General features: G+C 43.2%; 1 protein-coding gene across 3 annotated transcripts; it reads left to right on the top strand.

Annotated features, from left to right (window-relative positions):
- The first annotated feature begins 271 nt into the window (after window positions 1-271).
- Window positions 272-17,020, top strand: SUPV3L1 (Suv3 like RNA helicase). 3 transcript variants are annotated; one of them, XM_027900864.1, is made up of 15 exons: window positions 272-438; window positions 4,722-4,799; window positions 5,068-5,175; window positions 6,607-6,721; window positions 7,300-7,468; window positions 8,672-8,783; window positions 9,053-9,130; window positions 10,077-10,168; window positions 11,026-11,206; window positions 11,626-11,719; window positions 12,344-12,563; window positions 12,933-13,013; window positions 13,984-14,160; window positions 15,685-15,833; window positions 16,216-17,020. In XM_027900864.1, exons 3-15 carry the CDS (start codon window positions 5,112-5,114, stop codon window positions 16,703-16,705), a joined length of 2,022 nt encoding a protein of 673 aa, XP_027756665.1. In that variant the 5' UTR covers window positions 272-438; window positions 4,722-4,799; window positions 5,068-5,111; the 3' UTR covers window positions 16,706-17,020. The 3 variants fall into 3 exon arrangements, with proteins under 3 accessions (XP_027756665.1, XP_027756666.1, XP_027756667.1); XM_027900865.1 differs by lacking the exon at window positions 272-438 and having other exon boundaries at window positions 4,747-4,799; window positions 5,068-5,126; XM_027900866.1 differs by lacking the exons at window positions 272-438; window positions 4,722-4,799; window positions 5,068-5,175; window positions 6,607-6,721 and having other exon boundaries at window positions 7,360-7,472.
- Window positions 17,021-17,303: the final 283 nt, after the last annotated feature.

Below are 17,303 nucleotides of genomic sequence, written 5' to 3'. Positions count from 1 at the left end.
GGTGGGCTGTGCCCTCCCTGAGGGCGCTGTGGGAGGTGTGTGGGGGGGGGGGGGGGGGGGGGGGCCCCCCGGGGGGGGGGGGGGGGGGGGGGGGGGGGGGGGGGGGGGGGGGGGGGGCGCCCGCGGGGGGGGGGGCGGGCGCGCGGCGGTGACGCAGTCGGTGCGCGCGCCGCCGCCGCCGCCCTTGCCCGCGGATGAGTCGGTGTGCGTGGCCGCTGCTGCGGCGGCTCCCGGCGCGCGCGGGGCTCGCGCTCGGGCATGGCCGCCCCGCCGCGGCCGCGCTCTCAGCGCCCTCCTCGTCGTCCTCATCCTCCTCCTCCTCCGGGGACGGCGCCTCCCGCGCCCCCGACACATCGCTCTTCGTCCCCGTGCCGCTGAAGCCCGGCGGCGCGGCCGGCGAGGACGTGGGCGCCGAGCTCACGAGACCGCTCGACAAGGGTGAGTGCGGGCGGGACCGTGAGGGGACGGGCGACCCCCGGGCACCGGCCGGGAGGCCTCGCCAGCCCTGGAGGCGGGGGGGGTGGCGAGACCGCACCTCTAGGGCCGTGACCAGTCCTGGGCCTCTCAGTTCAGGAAGGACGTGGAGGGCCTGGAGCGAGATTAGGGAAGGGAACGGAGATGAGGAAGGGGATGGACAAGCAGGAGCGGCTGGGGGGGCTTAGCCTGGAAAAAAAGGAGGCTCAGGGAGGACCTTCTCGCTCTCTACAACTCCCTGACAGGAGGGGGGAAACGGAGGGGTTCGGGCTCTGCTCCCAGGGAACAAAGGACAGGAGGAAAGGGAACTGCCTCAAGCTCTGCCAGGAGAGGGTCAGGTGGGACATCAGGAGGAATTTTTTCGCTGGAAGGGTGATTAGAGACTGGAAAGGATCTGCCCAGAGAGGTGGTGGAGTCTCCATCCCTGGATGTGTTTAAGGACAGGCTGCACGTGGCCACGGTTTAGTTGGCGTGGTGGTGTGTTGGGCAGAGGTTGGACTGTGATTTCGGAGGGCTTTTCCAACCTCGCTGATTTGATTCCGTGATCCTCCTGAGTCTTGCAGGGCTCGGTCCTGCCGAGGGGAACTGTCCCTCGTTGCTCTTAGGTCCTTTCGTGGGCTTTATCCCTTGGGAGGAAGGTCTCCCTGCGGATTGTCTGACCGGTGCAGCTGCTCGTTCCCGCCAAAGAGAAGTGGGATAAAGGCTGTGGAGTGGGGTAACACCACCGGTACTGGGGCTTTACTGGGCACCTTGTGGGGCTGGCCTGGGCAGGGCCAAGGGCTGGACTTTGATGATCTTCGTGGGTCCCTTGGAGCTCAGAATGTTGTGGGATTTCCCAGGTCTATCAGCTGTGCTCTGTGTGGAGGGAACAATCTGCTGGCCTGGCTCCTCCAGTCCCTGTTTTTGTGCTAAGGGTGCTCAGCGTGGGGCAGGTCCTGCAGCTGAACTGCAGATTTTTGGCGTTCCAGAACCATGACTGGATCTGAACTTGGAAGTCATAGTTTTTTCAGATATTGGTGTTACAGAAGGGCATCTTCTTGTTTGTGAATGTGCCGAGATAAAAAGGGGCAAAGTGTAGTGACGGGCTTCAGACTGCCAGAGGGCAGGATTAGATTGGATGTTAGGAGTAAATTCTTCTCTGTGAGGAAGGGGGGTGAGGCCCTGGCACGGGTTGCCCAGAGAAGCTATGGCTGCCCCATCCCTGGAAGTGTCCAAGGCCGGGTTGGACGGGGCTTGGAAGGTGTCCTTGCTCATGACAGGATGAAGATGATCATTAAGGTCCCTTCCAGCCCAAACCAGTCTGTGATTCTATGACTCTGTAATTTCGAAAGACTTGATAAATTAGAAACAAGTTCTTGATCCTTTTGATGTTTGGTGATCCCAAAGCATTGAGGGTGTATATGGGAACTTTTTTCTTCATATCTTCTCCTAATTAAGCGTTCTGATGGCATATTATTAGTATTAACTCCAAAGTATAGAAAGCATGATCTTAATTGTTCAGAGCTGTGAAGAAAAGAATACCTGGCCCTGAAAGCTAAAAAAAAAAAAACTATCTAGGAAAAGAATCCTTGACAGCTGAACTGCTGAAGTCTGTGTTGTTGTCAAACTTGCCTTATATATGAGTAGTGCATTTCTCAGATGCCAGTAAATATAAATGGTGCCATCTTACTCGTATATTCCTTGTTTCACTTATCAGAGGAGCAGTTATGCTGGATTTCTTCAAAGCTACAACTGAAATGCTCTGGGAGAGTAAGCACAGATTCTGTTTGGTCTCTGCTGAGTTGCTGAGAGAGAACAGAGTGGTTAAAATTATATATTCCCCCAGGTGAAAATTAACTACTTAAAAGAGCCTGAAGTTCTTCTGTGTGAGACTTGGAAGGAATGCCAGCCTGGTGACCAGTGTGGTGCTGTTCATCTGCTTGCTGGCCTGTGGTGCTCTCTCTGTTGCTGTCAGCAATTCTGTACTGTGAAACCCAGTAATGTTAAAGAGAAAACTGAGCGAGACCTTCCTCAGCAGATACGTGTTTTTTAAGATGAAATAAGTATTCCTCTGCTTCCCCCTTAGGTTCTGACCACACACAATGTTATGCATCTGGTTTTTTTGGTATTTTGTACAAACATGCTCTGTTAGATTCTTCTGTCAAGTAGTGAACTAGATTTAATAAGGAAATGTGTGTATTTGCAGCCTTTCTGATTAGAGGGGACTTTGTTACTGACAGCTGAGTGTAATTCCAGTGTGAATCATCTTGTAGTTACTGCTAAAGTGAGAGTGATCGTGGTTTTCATGCTAATCAGATGCTGTTATGAAGACAAAAGCCTTTTTTGAAGCTTACTTTTGCAAAGCCATTTTTGTAAAACCTTTGTAACAAATCTGGAACTAATTCACTACATCTGTTTTACACGGCGTCACAGGAAGTGTACCCCTGTGAGTGCCGATAGATGCTTTCAATTTTGGTGTAAACAGGGCTGAAACTTCTAAATGGATCTGATTCCTTGGAGCCCAGCTGCGTTTCTGAACCTAACTGCAGTCAGGCTGGCCTTTTACACAGAAACTTGAAAATGCTGCTGAGAAGTCAAAGTAACTAAAGGACGGTTCTAGAATGAGAAAATGGTAAAGAAAGGGAAACCTTAGATAGGAATAAATGGTAAGGGTGGTGGTTGAGGCAGGACTGAGTGTGTACCCTGCTTGCTGCCTGCATGTGCAGCTGGATTAATCTCACACGGGCTGCAGTGCCAGCTTTGGTTTGTTTTGATTTCCCTTATTGTTGAGCCAAGTGTTTGTGCTTAGGCAGGATCATGACCTTGGATGTCGAGGGCTGGGATGGTCCCAATGTCACGTTGCCTTGGATAGTAACAAGTGTTCAGGCATTGACCTTTCCATCTGTAGTAAGGCCAGTGGGCTGTGAATTTAGCTCTGTGGCTGATGATGTGGTGACTGTTGGAGCTTTTAGGGAAGCTCAAAGAGAATGTGGCCCTGTGCTTTCTCGTAGTGCACTCTTTTCCAATCTGCCTTTGATTTTGGGGCTCTTTGATTTGGGGCTCTTATTTCCTGATGAGTGTGGATGCCTGTGTAGGAATTGCAGTCCTGCTGGTACCCTTGCTTAGTTGCCTTTGGGAACATTTTGGACTGTGAATGAAGCCATCAGGAGATCCCTGTAGCCATGCACAGGATATGGGTTGTAGCTGCTGCCCTTGTGCACCCCAGTTTGCCATATTCTTGTCCCCTGTTGATTTTCATTATGCCAAAGGGACTGTCTTTGTTACGCAGTGTTTTATAAAGATAATGTTTCAGTGATTTAAGGTTGATCTTGTGGGAAGCTGTTCATGTTGTGGCAGTTACAGAGTTAGTGGTAGAGAGCAGAGCTTGACAGTGTTCAGTGACTTGTGCTGGCAAACCAGGCATGTGTTGCATTACTATTATCATTCCTAGCATTTCATAAACAGGGTTCCTATACTTGAGTTTTAGAGTAAGGTAAGTTGGTGAATAGGTGTTTGTGATATTTGCCAGATTTTTGTGAGTTTCTGATCTGTAGATGGAGAAAGGACACATTTTGCCACTGATTTAACTAGCATTTAATGAACTAAATGCACAGTGTCTGTGAGTCAATACAATTTTATTGCAACACTGAACTTTTAGGGGAGGGAAAGGGTTTATTAATAACTTTATAAGAGAATTTATATGAAGAAAGCTGAGTAATTTGTGATATATATGAAGAAACTCTGTTACATTTTCTTCTTCCCTCCTTTATTTAACCTGAGAAAAGGAAGACTACTGGATCTGATTTAACTGATCTTTCTGGAGAGTCTCTCTTGGAAGTAGATTGGAGGGAAGAAGGTACCTCAGGATGTTTAGTCACTGAGTAGTTTCACATGGAAGCCTGCTGTGTCCTGAGGGGTGCTGATAAAAACCAAAAATAACCCACCCCAAAACATGAATTAGATTGTTCTGTAACAAATTGGCTGTAGGTTCCCACCTTTGTCCTTTCTTATCAAGTACCAAGGGAGAGTGTCTCAAAGCTGCCCTCATCTTCATGGCACTTCTTCCTCTGCTGCAGTTGAAACTGGTCCTTCTCCACAATAGTGTCTGTCACTGACTGTGTTTAATTGAGGGAGAATTCGAGTCTGTTCAGCATGGCAAGATTCCCTCTCTCCAGAGTAAGGAGATGATAAACCAGGGTCTTTGGACCAGCAGAATGGGATTTAATTCTAAGCAAACTAAAAAAAAAAATTTATTTTTTTTTCTACAGGTGAAGTTCTAAAAAATTTAAACAAGTTCTACAAAAGAAAAGAAATCCAAAGACTAGGAGCAGAAAATGGATTAGATGGTAAGAACCTGTTTCAAGTTTATTTTTAAAGTGAAACCTGTTTTAATTCAGGTACAGTATTAGGTAGAGCTCATCTTTTATGGGTCTCACAACATGGCTTGTTTACCTTGTCTCTGTCACTCGGTACAAATAACCTTATTTACTTTTAATAGATTATATTAAGGTATAGGTTTGTAATGGACTGGTTCAGTGTTTTGGTGCATGTTTACAAACACAGTTTTCTGGTCCTGGTCATGTACATTTTGTTCCTTGTTTTGATTTTTTGCAGCTCGCCTGTTTCACCAAGCCTTTATAAGCTTTAGGAAATATATCATGGAATCCAGCTCTGTGAGTGCTGATTTGCATATTATTCTCAATGATATATGCTGTGATGCAGGCAAGTATCTGGAGTGCTTGTAAAATAAAATGTTAACATTTTTTCCTTGGTTTTGACCTGTATGCTTTACCTACCTACCTGTGGACCCCCTGCTATGCTGTCAGGCAGCTTAAAAATCCCTGCTAGGATCCTAGGGAGTGTGCTGTCCTTAAACCTTCTGGAGAGAGGTGGAGGTGATGGCAAGAAGCAGCCTGTTGTTTTACAGCACCTGTTCGGGCTGAAATGGAAACAACTGTTGTGTTTATTCCTCTCAGCAATCGAGTAGTCACTAGGGGGCACTTGGAGAACTCTCTGCTGGCCAGGTGGCTTTTAGGGATTGGGAATCAGCTCTGGCAGTGCTGGTTCCCTGGGGCACTCACAGAGGTGAGTGTTTGCTTGCTTAGTGCAAGGGGGTTATGCTGGCTGGGAACAGCAGAACCAGCCTCTTGCGTGGTTTGAGCTGCAGAACTTGGGCACAGTATGTCTGTTTTAATGATGGGAATTTAAAGGTTGCAGTGGCCATTAATTTTGTCTTCAAATGTAAATGTGTATGTTCTACATGTTGGCAATCTTAGGAAATTGTCCCTCTATATTACTTGGGCATAAAATCTTCCACAGGATTGTCTTGTTTCCACTCCTTATTTAGTTACATATGAGCATTGTTTATATGTGCCTTAAAACTCACATAAATGGAAGTATAAAATGTTGTTTATTGTGGTAGTTTTAATTTTTTTTTTTTTGTTTGAGTTTTGCTTGTCCAGAGGTGATAATTGAATATATTAGCTTTTTCAAATTTTCATAATAATTTTGATTTAATGAATATTAATTCTCAATTTAAAAAACCCAGTAGGGACAGTAGAGAAGTGTGACCTCAGATGAGACCTTTAAAGGCCACGTGTCTTCTCTGCAAACATTCAGAAGAGTGAACCTCAATGTCTCTTCTGAGATGATTTTTCTGGTTTTATTTTCTCACTTAAGGATTGGAAACTTTGAATTTTTAACCAGCATCCTGTGTCTTGGTAGCTTAGAGAAGCTGTACAATTTTCTGGTCTGCTCGGGTTTTTCATAAAAGCATTTTGAAAGCTTTTATTTTTATTTTATTCCAAGGCAGCACATGAATTTAGGAAGCAAAAGCTAAAGCCCTTTCTCATCCAGCTTTCCCCCAGTTTCTCATTTTTAGAGAAGTTCTTCAGGCATGTAGGCTGACTAGAGTGAATACACTGAAATGAGAGCCAGCTTTTTCATACCATTGGATTTGAATTACATTTCTTAACGAGCCCATGTTAGTTCACCTTTCTGCAACCGAGATAATGATTGAAAGTTGTAGAGAGCCAGGAGGGGAAAGAATTGCGGAAGTGTGTGGTGGAAATAGTAGAAAATTTTTTTCTGAGTGTATTATGATGGTACACACTGTGAGACAAGCATGCAAACTGAGCAGGGTTTCTCCCGTAGGCCACGTGGATGACCTGTTCCCGTTTTTCCTGAGGCATGCCAAGCAGATCTTCCCCATGCTGGACTGCATGGACGACCTGCGCAAGATCAGTGACCTGAGGCTGCCGCCCAACTGGTCAGTGGGGGCAGGGGCTGCTCTGCTTTCTTTTCTTAGTGTCACAGAACTTCAGAGTCTGGGGACTTGAGCTTTGTGATGTGTGATTGTGCTACGTTTCCAGTTCCATTGCTCTGTTTTTATGTTAATTTCTGTCAGGAACTCAACTTCTTTACAAGCTACATTGCAATGAAGTAACAGGAAAATAAGGTTATACCAGCAGTGAAAGTCACTGGATGGCCTTTCCAGAAAACTGTTTCCTGACCGTATATTTGGAAGGTAGCACAGCAGAACATTAAAATGTTAATAAACCTAAGGAGAGAGGATTAAGAGAAGTAATGAGAATTATTTTGAACACAGTGTTTGAATTTGACTCTGAATTTTTGAAAGCACTATATGATTCAGAAGATGAATATTAAAGACTCAGTAACCTCTTTATACTGGCTCTGTTTAAGAACTTGATCTTTCTGTGTTCAGCACATGTTTAAAAGTCTATTAATAAACAAATATTTAAGCTAATTTCCAGTTTCTTCTGAATAGGTATTCAGGACACTGGACAAATGTTCAACAGATCTGCTTTCTTTATGTGTATGTTTTAGGTATCCAGATGCCAGGGCTATTCAGCGAAAGATAATATTCCATGCCGGTCCTACAAACAGTGGAAAAACTTACCATGCTATCCAGAGATTTTTGTCAGCCAAATCTGGGATATACTGCGGCCCACTAAAACTTCTGGCTCATGAGATCTTCCAAAAGACTAACGATGCTGTCAGTATGTCATAGCACTTCCCAACATCCTTAGCACTGGGACAGTCTCGGGAATGCATGTCTGTAAAGTCCTGTGTGTGCTTGGACCGGTGCTTTTGCTTTGCTTTGCAGCTCATGGCAGTACCAGTTGTGCATTAATGCTTTAGGTGAGCAGAAGGAACAGCAGAGGGAACAGCACTGTCCCCACAGCACATGCTGTGCCATCATCCCTGTAACCTGCCCCCCTTAGCCAGTGGTTTGTCGCTCTCCAGGTTTAGCCAGGCTCTGCTGGTTAGGTTTTTCAGCATGGGAACCGTCCCTCTTTTACCCATGACCTTCATTTTAACTGGTACATAAAAATTACTCTTGCCTAACTCCCCTCAACCCTCTATGTTTAAATATATTTCATTTCACCATCTATGAAAAATTCTATAGACTCAGATGTGTCCAGTTGAAGAGCAGTGCCCTGTATCTGGTTCCAGAGGAAATTTTCATTACTGTGGGCTTTTTTATGTTACTTCTGGCATATTTTTGGAGGCTTCTTACCAGTGTGTTTCCAGCTGCACAGAACCAGTTCTGAAGCATTAAAACCAAGCATCACATGTTAATGCAGCACAGTGTGTGTGTGTGTACAATAGTGTTCACAAACAATCCTGTGATTTCTCTTTTTTTTAATATAGAATTTGTAATTTCTCTTACTGCTTTATCACGCTCACACGTAGGAAAGATTGGCTTGTCCTAGGAGACCAGTCCTAGGTAAAGTGCACCGTGTAGTGGCTGTGGGTACCATGCAGTGCTGTTCCCTGTTGCTAGTTGCTGCATTTCATTCCCACGTGTTCGGTGTGTGTGAGAACAATCCCCAAATGAACTGGAGGAGGCCGAAGTTCGCAAGGCTCCTTCACTGCTGGACCTTCCTTTACGAGTCCCTTGTACTGCAGCTCTTCTGACAGTTCTGAAATGCTCAGGGGAGGATGTCATCTCCTGCAGGAGTAGGGGAAGGCATCTAATTACAGATACTACCTCTTCATTATACCTGCAGTCTGATAGGACTTAAATACAGGGCACAAGTCTCAGAGGGCAGGGTAGTTATTTTCTGGAAAAGCTTCCGTTATACTGTCCTAGAAGCTACTGTAAAAGACTGATTGTTTTTTTTTTTTTTCCCCTTTGGAAAGAGGATTCTGTTATACTAAAGAAACTTAACCTGAGTTTTTTGAATTCCTTTAGAATGTGCCATGTGACCTGGTGACAGGAGAAGAGCGTGTCTATGCCAATGAAGATGCCAGACAAGCTCCTCACATTGCCTGTACCATCGAAATGTGCAGCACCAACACACCTTGTATGTACACATGATTGCTTCAGTCTTACCAGGGGGACCTCCATGTGTACTATTGCTGAGCTATTCCCTTTAACTCTTATTTCAACAATTTCTGAACTATGTTAGAGCAGTTCAGGAAACCTGGATCATCTCAGAGTAGCTTTCTGGTGATAGGGGATTAACTTGATTAGAGCAACCTTATTTAGAAAGCCTTTGAGTCCCTTTGTGTGTTGCACTGCTGTTGTACGTTCTCTTCCTTGGAGCATCATGTTTTTCTTTTTTGTTCTAAGATGAAGTTGCTGTGATTGATGAAATTCAGATGATCAGAGATCCTGCCAGAGGGTGGGCTTGGACGAGAGCCCTTCTAGGTAAGCTGATTTGTGCTGACAGTGAACCTGTTTAACTGCAAATGGCACGGTGAATTCAAGCTTAGCAGTCAGTATATCCATGAATTATTACAATATAGGATTCCAAAGAAAAAGTGAGTGCTTTTTTCTTCATAGGTCTTCTCACAGCAGGTTAGAGAGATACTCTGCCCCAAAGGATTTGTCTGCATGGCAGCAACCTGTCATGTTTTACTTAATGAATGGTTTTTTTAAAACTTTTTTCACATTCTTCTTTTGGTTTTCCTTCCTTGGATAATATGAAGTCCTTGTTACATCATGCTGTCTGTTTACATTTACTGTTTTCCAGAAATATGCTTTTTTTGTTCAATTAAAACAACACCAATCTTCAAGGATTGCCTTAGGAAGAGATACTGTTCAATGTATGTCAACTTTAAATATTTCAGTGTTAATTTCAAATGGCTCATTTATAGAGCTGCATCAATCTGCAAAATTCATAGAAGAATACTCGTTTTGATAATTTTAGAGTTTTTCAGGAAGAGATTTTGAAACATTTTTCCTCGTATTTTGAACAGAAGTTTGGAACCTGATTCCCTCTGCCCTCGTCCCTCCCTTTGATTGCTTTTGATGATGAGTTCAGTGATGTTTTTTAATACTTCTTCTGCCTCTACTTTTTTGCTTTTTCTATTCTGAGTGCAATGGAGGGAATTCATGCAGAAATAAAGACACTCAGTTCTGCTGTGGTTTGGGAGTTAGTAAAACATGAAGAGTAAATGAAAGCTTTGCTCCATTTGTTCAGTGGTCGAGGGTACCTCTTGTTTTGGCTGAGTGCGCAACAAGGTATTGGCTGCTCTAATTATCACACTAATGTGATAAATGTAATTTTTGGGTAACTTAAGGAGTCGGCTAAAGGTACTGTTGTTTAAAAATAAGTAACATTTTTCTTTTTATTTCGCTGGACCTTGTTTAGGCCTCTGTGCAGAAGAAATCCATGTCTGTGGAGAAGCTGCTGCTGTTGACTTGGTGACAGAGCTCATGTACACCACGGGGGAGGAAGTTGAAGTAGGTATTTCAGTTCTGAGAAGCTAAGGACAGAACATCAGGTTCTCCTTGCTGTAAAACAGGCAAAAACCATATGATCTTTTGAGGGTATCACTGATCCAAGTTATCCTGTGGGAGCCGTTGTTAAAATGATTTTTGGTTTCTGTAAATCAAAGGAGATGTTGCAAAGTTCTTTTTCTTTGTAAGTAGTGGTACTGTTTTGCTGAAAGAAGATAAGTGCTTTGCTGTGTTCCCCTCAGGGAATTTTGCAGGTGCTGCAGCTGTTTAGGGACTTTCTTTACAGTTCTGTTGTGCCCTCAGATTTGCTGACTTTACTGGGTTGGATGATAGTTATTCTCCACATGATGAGGAAAGGAGGTAAATGTATGTATTTTTAATTGGAAGGTTCTTTAAGAAGAGTATTTAAAAACAAAATTTGGTCCCAGTAAAGTCTAACCTTTATGATTTCAAGGTGAATTAGCTGTAGCTTTGTGTGTCTGTGTGTGGTAGGATGTGTAATTCCGAAAAGGGGGCTCCAGTGAGAGCATTCAGATACCTGACGGAAAGCAGACGCTCATTTCTTGATAGATCAAGGGGTGTACCTGTGTACCAATTTTCTTGACTCTAGTTTACATCTGGAATCTAGTTTACATGTAAAAATACATCATTCTTCTTGAAAAAGCTGTATAGTTCTCAGCTTGGGAAGTGCTGCCAGTGTGCAAGTGCATGGGGTGTATATCTCCTCCCCAGGAATTATCCCTTCAGGACTGAGAGAGGTCCCTCAGTGCTACAGCCACACGTGAAAATAAATGTACTGGTTGATATTCCACAGGAAATTTTTTAATTTAAAGAAATATCTTTGACAACTTCAATTCCAGGTCCGAAACTACAAGAGACTCACTCCTCTGACTGTGCTGGATTATGCCTTGGAATCCTTGGATAACCTCCGTCCTGGGGACTGCATTGTCTGCTTCAGTAAGAACGACATTTACTCTGTGAGCCGACAGATTGAAGCCAGAGGATTAGAATGTGCTGTCATATATGGCAGTCTGCCACCAGGTAAAGCTCTCTTCCTTTATTAATAAGGGGATGTTCTGCTTCTTGCTGCTTTTCTCAGGAAAAAAACCCTTGCACTGCTTTCTTTATTTTAAAATAAAGCAGTGCAAGTTTCCTGGTTTTGCTTCTCTCTATAGTTAAAGAAAGTAATCGGCTTTTCTTCACTGGTGTTTTAATCTTGGGATTAGACCTTTATTATGTACTTAATTTTGATCTTCAGGTAGATATAATTAAATGAGGTCTATCCGCAGCTCTGGGAATGATATAAGTCCCTCCTGCCCCCTTCCCTCCAAATCATCCAAATACCAATCAAACACTATGTTTTTCCCCTCAGCCTGTTAAAACAGCATTTGGCTTAGGGATGTGTTGTCTTTGGTTTGGAAGAAGTTTGCTATGTGAAGTGTTTTGTCATTCTGTTTTAGGAACAAAACTTGAACAGGCAAAGAAATTCAATGATCCTGATGATCCATGCAAAATTTTAGTTGCTACAGATGCAATTGGAATGGGACTCAATTTGTAAGTACTTGCAGTAGGTTGTGGTATTTTTTTTTCCTTTGGGTGTAATGCCTGCATTAATTTTCTTGCTTGTTTCTCCCCAGTCTGATTAATTTGGACAAATATCAGCTATGTCTAGGTAATACAGAATATATATTTTCAGTCTGAAGTGGTGTTCAATTTGGTTGGGCAGAATTAAGCTTTAATTTCAAAACTGATTCCAAGAATTAACAGCTCCCTTGGCCTAATTCTATGTGATAGTGGATAACAGTGCCTACTGGATCAGCAAGAGTCACATGTGTTAGGTTGTCAGAGTTACCAGTCTCTTGCATTCTGAAATGCAAAGCAAGTTCAGCCCAGTTTCAGGCGTGTTTTATTGGTGAAGATGATGCAGTCACATAAAACTACTGATGGTGAATGGATTGGGACCCTACTAGAACATGATTGATACGTGCAGGGCTGATAATTCTCCTGTGACTAACCAGGAGTCCCGTCATGCCCTTTGCAGTATGCTGTGTCCATAGGTAGTCTCTGTGATAATTTATAGAGAAAAGCTTATAAAAAAGAAAAGGCTTTCATTCTTCTTATTGGAAGTAACTTGCAAGAAAAAAAAGATTCCTCTTTGGTTTTGTTCAAACATTCCAGGTGTATAAGAAGAATAATCTTTAACTCCATAGTGAAGCCGACTGTGAATGAGAAGGGAGAGAAGGAAATCGACTCCATTCCCACCTCGCAGGCGCTGCAGATCGCGGGCAGAGCCGGCCGTTTTGGCTCGTCCTTCACGCAGGGCGAGGTCACCACGATGCACCGCGAGGACCTCGCGCAGCTGAAGGAAATCCTGAGCGAGGCTGTGCCCCCCGTGAAGGTGAGGGGCTCAGCACCCAGTTAGCACAGGCGTGCTCTGGGGCTGGGTTATGATGTGCTGATCCCAAATTATTTTTCCTTGTGTCTGTTTACAACGTAGTAATAAAAGTGGATTGTGTCATGCCAGAGTGACTTTGGATATGTATCCCGTTTGGAGGCTTGCAGTGTTGCATTTATACTGAAGCTGCTCTTTTAAGAATTAAAAACTCAAGCACAGAAGTTCCAAAGTTTCAGATAAGTGTGCTGAATAAACTGTAGGGTGCTTTGGTTTCTTTCTTGCATTTTGTCTTCCTATGTGTTGCTTCTGGTGCATTAACTTTAAAACAATATTGAGAATTAATGGATTTTTTTTTCCTTCTTTTTCCTTTAGGCAGCTGGCCTGCATCCTACTCCTGAGCAGATAGAAATGTTTGCTTATCATCTTCCTGATGCTACTCTATCCAATCTAATTGTAAGAATGACCAGAATATTAGCTTTTGCGTTAAAAATTAAGCATTACTTACAGTCACTGCTTTTGTACAAACATACACTTTGGGAACCTGACAGACGGCCTTGTGTGTATTTTTTATCAGTTGGATTCTTCTCTCTACCACAGCACTGGCTGTAAATAGGTTTAGAATGCGTAACTTTTCTGTGCTATAATAAACTTGAAAGCTCTTCAAGCATCTAAATATTTTGCTGTTAACAATTTCTGGGCTACCATAGAAGTACTAAGATAAGAACCCTGTGTAGTTTTTGATCTCTTAAATATTCAGGCACATATTTAATTAAGAAACTCAGTGTTTCTCTAAAGATGTTTTTAAAAACTCTGTCAAAGATTTAGACTGGAGAAACAATTTTGGAGGCCCACAGAAATTCCCCCTGCAGTGTGCCCTGGCATCTCCTATTTCTCCAAACCTTGGATATATTTCAGGTGTTCTTTGAACTCCACTATTGCAGTACTGTATTTATGTTTTCTTTCTTCCTAAAATAGATCTGAGCCTGACATTGAGCTAAAGATACCTCAATTATTGAATTCAGTGCTGTAAAGTTGGCTTTTTGGGTCATGCTAAGTGACAAGCCTGGAGAAATTTCTAAACATAGTAGTAACTGGTTCCTGTGATGGTGTTCTTTGTGACTAAAATGTACAGCTCCAGAACTTTGTTATTCAGGAGACTAACTGGAAATGTTTAAATAAAACACAGTGTGTTCTCTCTTCTCCTCTGATCCTCTGTTGGAGAATTTCATGCAAGCTCTGCTAAAAGAGCAGAGGGAACTCCCCTGCCCCTTTTTTATTACTGTGCTCAAATTTGATGGTTTTTAGCTGTTCTTTCAATATAACCAGCATTTGAAACACTGAATAATTTTTTGGTTCGGTAGTACAAAATTTCATAACCCCCTTCCTCTAATAACATTCCCTTCATTTGGTTGTATTTTCACAGGATATTTTTGTGAGTCTCTCACAAGTTGATGGGATGTACTTTGTCTGCAATATTGATGACTTTAAATTCCTAGCAGATATGATTCAGCACATTCCACTAAATCTGCGGTCACGATACGTCTTCTGCACTGCCCCCTTGAACAGAAAAGAGCCTTTTGTGTGTACCACGTTGCTGAAGGTCAGCTGGCTTTTTTTCCCCCCCAGAAATGTGATGTTTATATTGGAGCAAGTGGGTCTTGGTGCAGTGAGACTGTATCTGCTGTATTTACTGTGGGATTTGTCATTAGGTCATTGGAGAACATCTTAAAGTGCTCACAGGCAGTAATATAAAATATAAAGTTTTTTTCCTAATTGCATTCTTCACTGTTTTTATGGACCAAAGCTTTTAACTGCTGGTTCTCGTGATGTAAATTAATCTGGTTCTCGTGATGTAAATAAAGTTTGGACAACCTTTCTGCTGTGAGCTCTGAACTGGGAGGGATCACTTGTGTTCCCCAGTCACTTGTGCACTGTTAAGCTTTGCATCATAGTATGCCTAAAAGTAGTCATTGAAACTCAAGTTCCTGCTCCCTTCAGGGTGTTAGCTTGTCAACAAAAGAGAGGAATGTGGGCTCAAGGGTGATTGCTGATGTTAAGAGTTACATGGAATTAAAACCCCAGAAAACACAGTGCTAAGTTGCTCTCAGAATTATGTCACTTCACTTTTCAGGCCTGGATGAACTGTTTTTCACTGTGCCCCCAGAGTGATTATTTTGAGGAATTTGTAGTCAGCAGATTTTTCAGGGTTTTGGGATTAATAATTTTATTTGGGACTGTTACTTTGTTGGACTGTATTGCCTTTGTTCCCTTGTTAGAGACTGCATTAAACTTTCAAAATGAAACAGTGTAAAAATGAAACTGATGTGGTGCCCTCAGGTCAGAAATATTAGACCCCTGCATTTCAAGAAGACCTAATAATCTTCTTTAAAAATTGAGTGATTGATCAAAGAGTTGAAAAAAATGTCTTGTTAAGAAAATGCTGAGCATTCAGACACCAGGGAACGAAGGTGCAGAAGGGCATAATGTTGTGTTGGAGGAAGGTAGGATGTTGTGAATGCTTGTGTGAATTGAAGCACCATTCCTTGTCAAAAAAAACCCACTTCTAGTATCAGTCAGTTATTAGGAGGCAGTTATTCCAAGTCATCAGAACTTTTGAAAATTTTAGATTTAAATCTTTTTTTACTTGTTTTTTTGCTACTCAAAGAGCTGAGGTGTCTGAGTTTCAGAAGGGCTGATTTCTAGTGCAGATTAATCTGTTTATATTGTGAGTAATGTGTTTCCTAAGCCAGGGAATACATTTAACATTTTCTCAACCCCAGGACTCTGAAACAAGATAATTAACCAAATAGGAGGAGGAGAATTAAAAAAGACAAAGTCCATCTGCTGTGCTGGGTGAAATCAAATGCCTTCAGTGTTACGCTTTTCTGGATAGCTCTGTGCCTTTGTTGCTTAATTCTGTGCATGGCCCATGGACAAATTGTGTTAATGAGGCTCTGGAAAGGAGAGGTGACTCCTGTGTTGAGTAATTAAGTAAAAGAATGTGTGGCATTTGGGCTGTGTAAAACAAAGCAGGTATTTTCTGTATACAGACTCCAGGGAATTTAACTCTTGTGGGATTTCTTCCTGACTGACTGACTGACTGAGGGCTTTGCTTGTTTTTCAGTTTGCTCGACAGTTCAGTCGAAACGAGCCCCTGACCTTTGACTGGCTCTGCCGGCACACCAAGTGGCCCTTGGCTGCTCCAAAAAACATCAAAGAGCTCGTACACCTCGAAGCTGTTCATGATGTTTTTGACCTCTATCTGTGGCTAAGGTATTGTCTTTGTGCTTGAAAACTTGTTTTTACTTTCTCCTGGTATTTACGACTTACAGTCCTAGAAGAGCAGTGTTTTTAAGCCTGTGTGTACGTAGTGCAGGACAGGCCCCTGTGGCCCTTTGGAGGATCCTGACAAATGCAGGTGTAGTGATGTGGGAGCGAGTCATGGGCTCTGCAGAGAGCAGTTTGTGAATGACAGAGAGAGGAGAGGTAGAAACAAGGTGATCCTGGACTGGAGCAGCTGAAATGCAGCATACAATACTGTGGCCTTCCCATGCAACATGTAATAATTTTTTCTTACGTAGTACATCCCATTTTTATCCCAGTCAGCATTCCTGGAGTGGAAAGGTTTAACCGGGTGTTGTTTTGCCTCTCTCAGTTACCGCTTCATGGATATGTTCCCCGATGCTGTCCTTGTAAGGGATATTCAGAAGAAACTGGATGACATCATACAGATTGGGGTGCGCAACATCACCAAGCTGATCCGGGCGTCCCAATCTGCAGCTGCTCCTGGCACAGCAGAGGTTGTGTCCGAAGACTTTCCCACAACTAAGAGGGACGCCAGGGCGGCTTCTGACCGTCAGGGTGGCAAGTCCCCTGAGGCACTGTCCATTGCAGTGGAGGCTCCAGCACTGAGGAGAGCGAGGAACCTGAGAGCCCCTCGCTCCGGGACGAGGCAGGAGGATCTGAAAAGCTACGGCCGGGGATCCCTTGCCAACAGACTGCTGCGTGAAGGACTCCTGACACAGGAAATGCTCAGACAGCTGGAGAGTGAGTGGCAGGATCAGCACAGGAATGGTAGATATGGCTTTGGTTCAAAAAGAGATGATCAGCATAGTTCAAAGGAAACAGGGAAAAAGAGAAAATAGAACCGTGTCCTAATTCTGTTTAGTTTTTATTCGTGAAATAAAATACTATTTTAATAATTTCTTTGGCATTTCGTGTTTACACTGCTGCAGCTCTTCGATGTTTTTCCTTCTCCCGTGACCAGTAATGTGAAGCACTCAGAGAAATGGACTTAGAAAGCTCAGAGGCCATAGGTTTGCTTTTAGCACTCAGCTGTGCACTCTTTCAATCATGGTGTTCAGCATAAGTGTATGATCTGCTGCTATGTGAAAATTTGAAGTTGGTGTCTTCTTGCAAGATGTCCTCACATCATCAATAAACATCAGATATGTCACTAGCAGTGAATTAGCTACTCATTCCATCCCTTCCTAAAGGGCAGGGTTTAACAGACAACAAATGAACAACCTGGAACAAAATTGGCTCAAAATGGTGATGGGAGTCATGTGCCTCTAACCTTTGTGTCCTGGGAAAACGTGGAAGGAGGTGAAAAGCATTTGTGTTAATGTGTCGGGGAATGATGAAATTCTAGCCGTGAGAATTTTTGAGTGAGTTTCATTTGAGGGGTAATTACTGAGACAAAGCAAAATCCGTCCTTGCCCTTTGAACTGTGTTCTTCTAGGG

The sequence above is a fragment of the Empidonax traillii genome, unplaced genomic scaffold, assembly GCF_003031625.1.
Source record: "Empidonax traillii isolate 1590-97213 ecotype Southwest subspecies unplaced genomic scaffold, ASM303162v1 scaffold754:size369281, whole genome shotgun sequence".
NCBI classification, from domain to species: domain Eukaryota; kingdom Metazoa; phylum Chordata; class Aves; order Passeriformes; family Tyrannidae; genus Empidonax; species Empidonax traillii.
Note: the sequence above shows the minus strand (reverse complement) of the source record. Positions and strands in the feature narration are given on the sequence as shown.